The following is a 12,012-nucleotide window of genomic DNA, read 5'->3' as shown; positions in this document are numbered from 1 at the left end:
CCTGAGCTGATGGATAGAGAGTGTTTGCTGCGCGTAGTGTACAGTAGGGTTTAAGAGCCTGCTCTTTGAAGCCCGCTGCTGCTGCACAGACAAAATGAGTTTAAATTAGCACTAATATAGCACCCACTGGTTTCCTAATGAGCTCTTTTTGACTCCCTTCCTTTGAACAGGGCGAGTAAAAGCAATACACTACAAGCAACAGTTACACATGCACTTTCGGTGCAGGAAGTGATGCAGGGTTCAAACGTTCAGATTAAAAAGTCTGAGTCATAGAACAAATTGGTACAACCAGTGTGTGCCCTGTTGGTGTTGCTGTTGTTATTCCCCTGTTGGCTGTGCGATGGATGGATGACAGGGGGTGCAGCAACATACAGTCACTGCCATAAGTGTAAAAATGTGGGGGGCGGTGTAAACAAAATGGCCATAATTCCATAACGGTTCATGTAATATTTTAGTTTTATCCATTGAATTAAAGCTGAAAGTCTACACTTCAACCACATATTGACTGCTTCCTTTCAAATCCATTGAAGTCGTGTAAAGAGGCAAAATTAGAAAAATTGTGTCAGTCCAAATACTTATGGCCCTGACTGTGGACAAAAGTGATGACTTGAGGGCAGGCTGCAGGAAACTGGCCTGACAGACAGGGGAGGTTGCGCTTCATAGACCTGGGTGCGGGTGTCGGTGTGGGGGGTGGAGGTTGTTTGGCAAGGCCTGTGGCTGAGCACAACGTCCTTTGGGCAAAGTGGTGTGAAATGCCAGTTCACCACCTGGACAGATCACACACGGCTCATTAAGTGTTACAGGCAAAAAGATGACTAGAGATCTGAGAGACGGGCCTCATTAGAGCAACAACAGCGTCAGTCATTTGTTCGAACGACGGCGGCCTACGGTTGCATGTCCTTGACCAGCTACCTCTGAATAACCGTGTCCCGTGAATAACGGCTGTCCTTTGTGTGATCATTCCTAATGTGATGTTGTAGCGCTGCAAAACCTGGCGTACAAAGTGTGTGACTTTCACCCCAGTGACGTTAAGGTTCACATCCTCTCTACTACTAACAATCCAAGTTGTCCACATGAAAACCCTCTCTGACTTCAGTGTTTAAGGCAGCAGCTACTGCTGGGAAACATGGTTTATCTGTCAAACAGCACCTAGCCTGAAGAGAAGCGCTGTTTGAGGAACTAATGTCTGTGTGGAAGGGAAGCTGCAGAATGTGATAATGAGGTGGCCGTAATGACGTAACTTTACTTTATTATACGTTATACATTACACGTTAGTTTAAGACTTTACACTGGCACTCCTGTAAACCATGTGGGTTGATCTGTGGGGGTAGAGATGGCTCTAGGCATAGTCAGTATAGGCCAGCCTGTTCTATTCCCAGGGTGTCAAATACAGACGCTTTGTCACGCCCCTCGGCATCTGATACCAATGCACAAGACACCCGTAAGCATCTGTAAGTGACATACCTAGCTTTCAAGTAACTACAATGTAAACCCATCCACCTCATTGTGAGACACAGAGGAAATGCTTCAGGAGTCTTATGATGTAGTATAAAAAACCCCAAAAAGACACATAGGAGAGGTGGATGGGTCAAACAAACACGGGTCTATCACCCAGGAGACCAGTGTTTGTGTCCTATGTGAAACCAACAACGTGTGGTCACAATGTTACGTTTCAGTTCACTTTAGAAATGTATTTTGAAACTAAAACACAATATTTTCTGAAAAAGTACTAAATGGTTTTGTTGCCTAAGCAGGAGTTTAATCATGTGTTTACTGCGACCGTGGTGGGACGTCACAGTGCGACGCGCCACCCATTCACAGGGATGCCCCAATTGAGGAGATTCTTTTTTTACCAAATTTCTAACTTATGCTATTTTTGAACTCATATCATTTCAGTGAGTAAGTGTGTAACATTGATACGATTGACATTAGTAGCCTCAAATATACTGTATCATGTCACAGACAAAAGTCCTCTTGGGCCACAGGGAAGAAAAAAAAGAGACAGGTAATATGATTAATTAATAGTTTATGTATTGCATGGAGGGCTGCACGGTGGTGTAGTGGCTAGCACTGTCACCTCACAGCAAGAGGTGTGTGGAGTTTGCACGTTCTCCCTGTTGCAGCGTGGGTTCCCTCCGGGTTCTCCGGCTTCCTCCCACAGTCCAAAGACATGCAGCTTAGGTTATTTGGAGACTTGAAATTGCCCGTGAATGTGAACGTTTGTCTGTCTCTACATGTGCCCCGCGATAAACTGGCGACCTGTCCAGGGTGTACCCTGCCTTCACCCAATGTCAGCTGGGATCGGCTCCAGCGCCCCGCGACCCTGAAATGAATAAGCGGTTTGGATAATGAATGTATTGCATTGTAGATACCATTGAAGCAGAGTGCCACGAGCATAATTTGGACAATAGTAAGGTTTGCTAATTTAATAAATAGCTAGAGTTCACTTAAATTTATTGGGGACTGACTATTCAGTTGTTTTGGGAATAACCTCTTCTTTTAAGTGTGAACTTGAAGCTATGCCGTTTCTGTTGGTGGCGGAATTGGCTGCGATGCCCCCGGGGCCAGCTAAAGTCTTGTCTTAGGGCAACGGATTGATCAGGGCGGACTCTGAGTGCTAGTACCTCACATTTGCACATAAGTACACAGCTTGAGTAAGTACTTCACCCTACTGGTGTTTATCAATGCCACACAGACCACTATTACCTCAACAGATGCTGAGACTTCAAGCTGTCTTAACATGAAAGCCAGTCCGCCTGACCAAGACACAACCACACCACTGGCCATTTGTACGTTAAAAGAGTTGATTGATTGCTGTAAACATTCCTCATCTCTATACTGTGAGGGAACACCTTCATAGTGTGACAACACAGTAAGAAATAGGGGCCATAATTCCACAGTCATTATGTCATTCAAAAGTCCGGCCAAAGCTAATACGAGGCTTCAGCAAGCTGAGTTACTTTGCTGTCGGAAATACCTGTCCGCCTGTAGAAACCTTGACAGACCGGACGATTTACTGCTCCTACTGACACCAGTTATCACTGCAGTGTTCGGACAAGATTGATTTTTCAATTTCCTATTTTTCACATTTCAGCCTGCTTCTGGCAAGCTCACTTTAATTTTAAGTGCCGGTTTTCCAGGTGGGTAGGACAACAAGAGATTAGCTGATTTTAGGTGGTAGTTGTAGTAGTAGTTGTAATGTTAAGTTTTAGTGGAGATAAAATGTATTTTTTCACTGCCATATGGTTTTAATAACTGCAAAATGTGGTTTGTTGCCATGAGGGTCTGGGGCCCACAAGCAGTTGCCCCCCTTTGCACACCTAGGAATCCAAGCCTGGTGTTGTCTCAAGCTCAACCTGGACAAAACCGAGCTACTGTTCCTCCCGGGGAAGGGTTGCCCGCACCGAGACCTGTCCATCACCATTGATGATACGGTGGTGACGCCAACTCGGACTGGGTGGATCTGGGTGTGACCCTGGACGACCAACTGGCATTCTCAGTAAACATTGCATCGGTTACACGCTCCTGCAGATTCCTGATCTACAACATCAGGAGGATTCACTTCCTCACTGACGAGACGGCGCAGGTGCTCATCCAGGCTCTTGTCATCTCCCGCCTGGACTACTGCAACTCACTACTTGCCGGAGGCCCGGCGTCGGCCATCAGACCTCTGGAGCTTGTCCAGAAAGCTGCAGCTCGCCTGGTTCCCTGTAAGAGCTCGCATCCAGTTTAAGACTCTGGTGCTAGCCTACAGGGCAGTGAAAGGAACAGCTCCTTCCTATCTCCAGGCATAGTCAAGCCTTACACCCCCGCCCGACCGCTTCGCTCTGCTACCTCGCTCAGAGGTCCCTGCAGCCGATCAACCCGGTCGCGGCTGTTTTCTGTCCTGGCCCCTCAGTGGTGGAATGATCTCCCCACTGACGTCAGGACAGCAGAGTCGCTGCCCATCTTTCATCAGGCTGAAGACTCACCTCTTCAAGAAGCACTACACTGATGCCGTGTTCACACCAAACACGCGTTATTCGCGTCATTGGCGCCGCCGGTCTCGCCGGGGACCATTTCTGTTCATTCGCGTGAATCGCGCTGGACGCTCCAGAGAGGGGGCTTATCGCCCTGAAAGCCATTCAACTTCCCGCCATCAACCATGGAAACAATAACCTCTATTTCTGCTTAGTACGTGTTGTGGAAGTCACAGATATCCCGGGAGACTAAACGCCGTCATGTCTGGTTCATAATATTGTTCAGAGGAGCTCCGTGGATTTTATCGAGCTGTATTCACTGTCTAGCAAGCCACCGGTCGCTGTTTACTACAGCTGTAGGAACACTAAATAAACTGATTTGGCTGTGATTCAACGGCAATAAACCGACAAAAAGGGACTCCGAAATAACTACATAATGATGCCGATTTGTCTGAATTCATGTTTTGTTAGTTCTCTCCGCAAGACGACAACCAAATCACTTTTAAAATACTTGTTTTCTCAAAGCTCTGATGGATCGGTGCTAGGCTATGCTAACATTGTAGCAGCTCCACCAGCACTCAATAACGTCATGTAGACGTAAATACGGCAGCGTCTATTCATTGTTTGTACCGTATGGTTTACACACACACATGTACACACATAGTTTGGTCCGGTCTCTTGGACGGCTACAGGATTTATTTCCTGATTCAGCAACGGCAGGAAATCATTCAGCAACGGCAGGAAATCAGTGATGACGGGTGAAACATCTCAACGCTGATAGTGTATCGCGCCGCAGCGTCACAGCATTTTTTCGCAGAAGTTGAAAAATTACAACTCACGCGTTTGGGGCGACTTGGTGTTTGACGCAAATTCGCGTCACTCCAGTATCATCGCGTCTGTGCATAGACTTTGTATGTAATCTACTCGCGCGAATAATTCGCGCCGCGTTTGGTGTGAACGCACCGTGAGACTTCCACTTAGCACTTATTGTATTCATACTAGTTTCTTGCACTTATTGTATTTGTTTGTTTCTGCACTTTGGCTCTGGTTTATGCTCTTAGATGCTTGTTTAAAAAAGGAGATGCACTTATGACTTCTGGTGACTAGTTCTCTTGAATACCGATGTTGAATACACTTATTGTAAGTCGCTTTGGATAAAAGCGTCAGCTAAATGATTGTAATGTAATGTAATGTTGTCAAGTCTAGCCAGTCAACACTGCTAACTGTCTTGCCGTTGTAGAAATCTGACATTTTTTGCCCCCTGATGGCCATTACAAAGAATGCTAGTTTAAGGCACTTCCACCTTGGCTTCAATATTCCGACCCGGAGGTTCGTTTCGTCAGCTATTTCGCAAGGACACGGAAATGAATATCATAGAGCCACTTTCTGGAATGATTAATAACAAAACATTGTCGCAATGTTGTTTGTTTTTCCGTCCATCATATTTGTGTCGTGGGGTGTACTTGCACACTGTTCTGAATTGTTGAAAATGTAGACTTGCTTCAAAATTGTACGTTAGTAATCTCATGGTATTCAACATACAGTAGCTGCATTGCTTCTGGGACATGCGAACTGTAATGCATGAGTCCCTCACACCGGCAGAAACAATTTGGTTATCGGCTGCATCCATTACCTCGGGAAGAGGTTAGAACACCTAATATTTCCTGCACCTCCGGTTGAACCGCAGATGGGTGTTATTGGCTCCGGCAGAGGGCTGACGGTCTCTGTCACAAATAATAACGGCACACGGCCTGGGCACTCAGTTCTGCCCCTTGGTTGTGGAGTTACTAACAATGTGAAAGAGGGCTGAAATCATTACTCATGAAAACTGTCCCTGCCCTACTAGCTCTCATCTGCCATGTGGCTGGCTGTGAATGCCTCTTCCCTCATGTCCACCAGCAGCATGACGCTGTTGCAGAGCCAAACTCTTCTGTACCACGGGAAAAACATTTTTATGAGTTATAGCAAGAGTAGCTGAAGGTAATGATGTACTTTCTTGGTTGTGTACATCATGTTTCAAAGCATAAAGTAAAGGTTACCCGTGACTTCTCCTCTAGGCGGGTCATCATAATGATGGTGCAGGTCCTCTGCTCCCACACCATCCTCCAGAAGTCGCTCAGCGTCTCCGGCAGGGGCCCCTGTGTGGCGATGTAGGCATTCTGCTTCCTATAGCCATCGATGTAGTTGCCGTTGACGTAGTCGCTGCCTGGAACTCCTGCCGCGAGGAACAAGTCGGAGCGAGCAAATTCAGAGGGGAGCCGATAACGAAACAACTGCGTTTCTCACTAAAATGTGATGAAGTACACTTACAAGGGGAAATCAAAAACAAAGGGTTAACGCTTAAATAAGCCTGTTTGAAATAAAGGCTTGCAAAGTCGCCTCTCTTGACATGTCTGAATAAGTGTCTCTCACCGTCCACAGGTGTGAGGATGACCCTGGAGTGGTCGTAGGCAATAACATTTGCATAGCGGTTCTTTGGCTTGTTGACCTCCAGGTTGGAGTGCTCCCAGGTGAACTGCTGTCCTGGATCAACAGACTTCACACACAGAGGAGGGAGGGATGGAGAGAGAGGTGGAAGGGAGGGAGAGAGAGCAGGTAACCATTCATTACAATACTGCCAATATTCTTTGCTGCTTTTTAAAGCCAGTCATACCTTGGAGCGAATAGTCCGGACCAATAAATGTGACACAGAAGCTAATTCGTCATCCCTCCACCGGCCTGCGGCTCTATAATGTGAAAAGCCCTGGATGATCTTTAAGCCCCATGGATACACACTGGACTGTTGGACACTCCTAAATCCCTTCCAGCCTTCCTCCCTAGCAGCTCAGTACCTAATTATAACAAAGAACAGATCCAGTGATGAAGGCAAAGCAATGCAGAAAGGTTTTGGAGGACCATGACATACATTAGGTTGAGTGATGCAGGACCACTAGCATTATATCAAGAGGGAACAGATAAGGACTTGTGGCAGATTTGTATTTCTCAACACAGATAAAGTGAAAGCAGATAAAAACAGTGATAACTCAGTTGAGATTGGGTCGCTGCATGAAAACACGGACTAGCAAACTCGTGGAAAGCACAGCTGTGGAGAGGCAGAGAGCGTTGAGCATGTTTCGATCCACATGTGGGCATGTCTGTGGGCGTCTGACTGTTCTTCTAGCACCACCAGTCAGGTCAAAATTCCACTTGACCAATTCTTGTGTTTTTGCGATGCTTGAATACTTGAAAATGGTATTCTCATCCACATTTTTTGCAACCACAGTGCCGCCAACATGGCCGTAGACTAGTTGAAATATATGGTAAGCTCTATATTTTATGGACAGGACAGTGTAGTCATTGCGTTTCTCTGGCGAGTTACATACATCGGTCATTTGATAAATATTCTACAGATATTGTTTCATTGCTTCAATTCTTCGTACTACTTTCATTTGAATCTCTTCAACAACGGACAGAGATGTGATTGCGGGTTTCCACACAGAGAAACACGAGGTTAGAACAGATGCAGATTTTTACGGAGTAATACGAAATGACTTAAAGGCACAGTGTGTAGGATCTTGTGAGGCTGCAGATTGCAACCAACAGAGTACCTCTCTGTTCCTCCTCGTTTTCCAAGACTGCGGTAACGTGAGCCGCAGAGTGCAAAACCGTTGGCCTCGCTCAGAGGCCCTCATTACCATAATAACACAACTGAAGGAGAAGTCAGATGGTGGCTGGTGGTATCACGGTTTTACACTCCGTGGATCACTTTACCGCAGTGTATGTGGCCTTCAGGTGACGTATAAACGGGAAAGGTTCTCGCAAGTGTCTGGTTTGTCCATTCTGGGCCACTGTAGAAACGTGGCGGTGTAACATGGTGGACTCCGAAAAGAGGATCCTCTCGCTATCCTCTCGCATTCTTAGTTTCAGGTGATTACACACTGATGAAAACATAGTTATGAGGATTATATTCTATTTCTGCTAATAGATCCCGCAAAATGGTACACACTGACACTTTAATATTTGCCCATAGACTGAAAAAGGTATAACACGTCTAGAACACATATTCCATATCAATATCCTCGTTATAATATCACCAGTCACCATGTTGTTGTTTTTGCAACCGATGAACGGAAGTGACCGTATTTGGAATGCGGAAGAGTGACCAGGAGACGTCGTATACGGCTCTGGTAGGTGGTAGAGACCTGTCAATCACAGTAAGCCCCGCCCTAAAGCATCCCCTGCTTTATGGTCTGTGTGACTCTAAATGGACCATCATGTACTAAATGAACATCATGCTGTATTGAAGAAGACTTGAAACTAGAGATTGAGACATAAACTCATGTTTACAATGAGTTACTGAGGTAATAAATCAAGAGAGAAGTAGAGTCATTTTCTCATAGACTTCTATACAACCAGAGGAGTCGCCCCCTGGTGGACACTAGATAGAATGCACGTTTTAAGACACTTGGCTTCACTCAGCTGAACCGGAGGTTGCCGCCTGTATGAGACCAGGCTTTCAACTAATTCCAATGTAACTCACTTCATTATTAGACGATCAGAGCAACTGACGTCATGTAAAGAGCGAGAAAGCCCACACAGGGCAGGAGGGGAGGTTGGAACGGTCTAACAAACAGGACTTTTATAGACTATAAAATCAAACAATAACATCAAATCAACACGACACACTCAACTAACATCACCTTGTTCTCTTATTGGGTTAACTGGCCTGTATTCACTGTTCTTGTCTTAGTCGTGCACCTGTTAGTGTTCTGTTTTTTGTGTTGCAATAAAAAAAACAGATGGTGAAAGATGCTTGTCTAAATAGTATTTTCTACTTATTTATTTGAACTATTAAATCCCTGCTGTATTCGAGATGGAAAACCCACGCCTGTGTTGCAGTGATGGACTTATCATCAAGAAATATGAAAATTGGTCCAGACATGTAAAATATTGAAAAAAAAATAAATAGTCCGGGCAAAATCACCATGCAAGTCATTTTACGCAATTATACACAGTTATACACAAACTAATTCAATACACTAGAAGATTTATCACAATATCAGGATTTTTGGCCAAAAAATCCGCCAGCTATGCACCCGAAATTCATCTTTCATTGTCTATCAGTGCCTCCACATCAACCACAGGATATGTGTTGTCCCGATCCAACATCCATTCAAATATCATGACACAATTTCATTCAATCGACCGTAGAAGCCTAGAAGACATTATACAACATCTGAAGTCATCCTCCTGCTGCTTGGATATTCTACCAACACACTGTTTCAAAAATATTTCAAACTGCATGACCACTGATCTTTTACAAATTGTAAACACATCCCTTCTCTCAGGTGTCTTCCCACAAGCCCTAAAAACTGCAGTTATTAAACCGCTCCTAAAGAAAGCTAGTTTAGACTCCGCAACGATGAAAAATTATAGGGTTAACCCTAACCCTAACCCTAACCTCCCATTTTTAAGTAAAATAATTGAAAAAGCGGTTTTCCAACAGCTGACCGACCTCTTGGCCGTAAATAACTGCTTTGATGTTTTCCAGTCAGGCTTTCGACAGCACCACAGCACTGAAACTGCTCTTGTTAAGGTCTTCAACGACATCGACTTAAACATAGACAATGGCAGAAGTTCAGTCTTAGTGTTACTGGATCTCAGTGCTGCATTCGACACGGTCGACCATGCCATACTCCTAGAAAGACTAAAAATGTGGGTGGGACTCTCTGGCACAGCACTTAACTGGTTTGAATCCTACTTGAAGGGCCGAGAATACTTTGTGTCTGTAGCTGATTACACATCAGAGCTGACAAAAATGACATGTGGTGTTCCCCAAGGTTCAATACTGGGGCCCCCTCTGTTCAACATCTACATGCTTCCACTAGCTCAGATTATGGAAAACAACAAAGTGTGTTATCATAATTATGCAGACGACACACAAATCTACATAACTATGTCACCAGGCGACTATAATCCCATACAAGGGCTGGGTAACTGCATTGAACAAATCAACAACTGGATGTGCCAGAATTTTCTTCAATTAAACAAAGATAAAACAGAAGTAATTGTTTTTGGTACCAAGGACGAACAATTGAAAATCACCGCTCAGCTTCAGTCACTGATGTTAAAACCCACAAACCAAGCCAGAAATCTAGGTGTAGTTATGGATTCAGACCTCAACCTGAACAGCCATATCAAGACAATTACAAAATCAGCCTACTATCACCTGAAGAATATATCAAGGATTAGAGGATTTATGTCTCAACAGGATTTGGAAAAACTTGTCCACGCATTTATCTTCAGCAGACTGGACTACTGTAACGGTGTGTTTACAGGTCTCTGTAACAAGTCCGTCAGAAAGCTGCAGCTGATTCAGAACGCTGCAGCTCGAGTCCTCACTAAGACCAGGAGGGTGGACCACATCACTCCAGTTCTGAGGTCTTTGCACTGGCTTCCTGTCCAACAAAGAATTGACTTTAAAATCCTACTGTTGGTTTACAAAGCACTGAATGGTTTAGGGCCAAAATACATCTCTGATCTGCTGCTACCTTATGAACCATCCCGACCCCTCAGGTCGTCTGGGACCGGTCTACTTTCTGTTCCCAGAGTCAGAACTAAACATGGACCATCACGCCATCACGGACTGAACTTCCACTACTATGCTGATGACACTCAAATCTATCTCAGTACTACTCCAGCCTCCCAGTTCCCCCCTCAGTCCCTTGTCAACTGCCTGCTCGAAATAAAAACCTGGATGTCATCAAATCTCCTCAAACTCAACACCAAGAAGACAGAGCTCATGGTTGTGGCACCCAAGGCGCTGCTCCGGAAGGTTGGTGACTTCATCCTCGAGGTTGACGGCTGCTCCATCTCCCCATCTCCTGAAGTCCGCAACCTGGGTGTCATCCTGGACTCCACCCTTTCCTTCGAGTCCCACATCAAGTCCGTCACCAAAACTGCCTTTTTCCATCTCCGGAACATTGCCAGACTCCGACCGTCACTCTCGGAGTCTGTTGCTGAAACCCTGGTCCATGCATTTGTCACCTCCCGCTTGGACTACTGCAATGGTGTCCTGTTCGGGGTACCCAACAAAACCCTGGACAGGCTCCAGTATGTACAAAACTCTGCCGCGAGGGTTCTCACGCACACAAAGCCCTGGCAGCACATCACCCCCACCCTCATCAACCTCCACTGGCTCCCGGTCAAGTCCCGCATCTCATACAAGATGCCATAAGTGTATCAGTTATTAACCAGTAACATATACACAATAATTACAGAATTGAACACATCTCACAAGTGTTACCTGTATTCTGGCATCAAAATTATTAAACTAGATATTGTAGTTAGAGCTGGGGACTCTCTTGAGTATGGGAATGCAGTTTTCGAGCAGAGGCCTAAAAAATAGGTCTAGGAGGCATAGACGAAGTTGGAAGCTAACGCTAAAGCTAACGCTAGCTGGAGAGATGGCCACACAATTTGAACGGATGAAAAAGAAGCGTAAAACAATATGCACCTCGACAACGAAGCTGTTAACTCACATTGAAGAAGAGGTGAGCGAAGATGTGCCAGACTGTGAGAGACTCCGTGAGCTGTTAACACTATTGTTGACGAGAGAAGAAAGTTTATTCGACTTAGACAAAGGCATTGAAGACGGAACGGAGACGGATGCGCTTGAGTCAGAGATTGCAATCGCTCAGGAATACCAGGACCGCATCCTCACATTGAAAACCCGCCAAAAGATCCATTCAGAGGGCAGAGGAAGCTGTGAGTGTGCAGGTGAGCGATGCAAATTCAATTTCAGTCGGATTGCTAAATAAGCATACTGTCAAACTGCCGAAGATGATGATAAGAAAAACTCTATATATCGGGTGCAAGAGTGCGCTCTGTTTACTCTAACAGTTGTAATACTGCAGTTTCAGAAGTAAACGCGTTCTGTTCAAAATTAGAAGTGTCAAAATTAGAATTGTCATTAGAAGCTCCACTTCACGACAACTAGTAAATACAAGTACGCATGCTTATCATTGAGGATTTGGCTCAATATCATCCAATCCAAACATTTCATCTGTTGCAT

At 45.1% G+C, this 12,012-nt stretch overlaps 1 protein-coding gene across 1 annotated transcript in view; it reads right to left on the bottom strand.

The window, feature by feature from the left end:
- The window catches only part of ptprfa (protein tyrosine phosphatase receptor type Fa), a 343,585-nt gene that overhangs the window by 84,485 nt on the left and 247,088 nt on the right, over window positions 1–12,012 (bottom strand). The window contains exons 21-22 of the mRNA XM_079267305.1: window positions 6,372–6,495; window positions 5,999–6,174 (exon numbers count right to left, since the gene is read on the bottom strand). Coding sequence (XP_079123431.1) covers window positions 5,999–6,174; window positions 6,372–6,495 — 300 coding nt within the window. The remainder of the gene's footprint in view (window positions 1–5,998; window positions 6,175–6,371; window positions 6,496–12,012) is intronic.

Source organism: Melanostigma gelatinosum (assembly GCF_949748355.1).
Source record: "Melanostigma gelatinosum genome assembly, chromosome: 4".
NCBI lineage: Eukaryota > Metazoa > Chordata > Actinopteri > Perciformes > Zoarcidae > Melanostigma > Melanostigma gelatinosum.
Note: the sequence above shows the minus strand (reverse complement) of the source record. Positions and strands in the feature narration are given on the sequence as shown.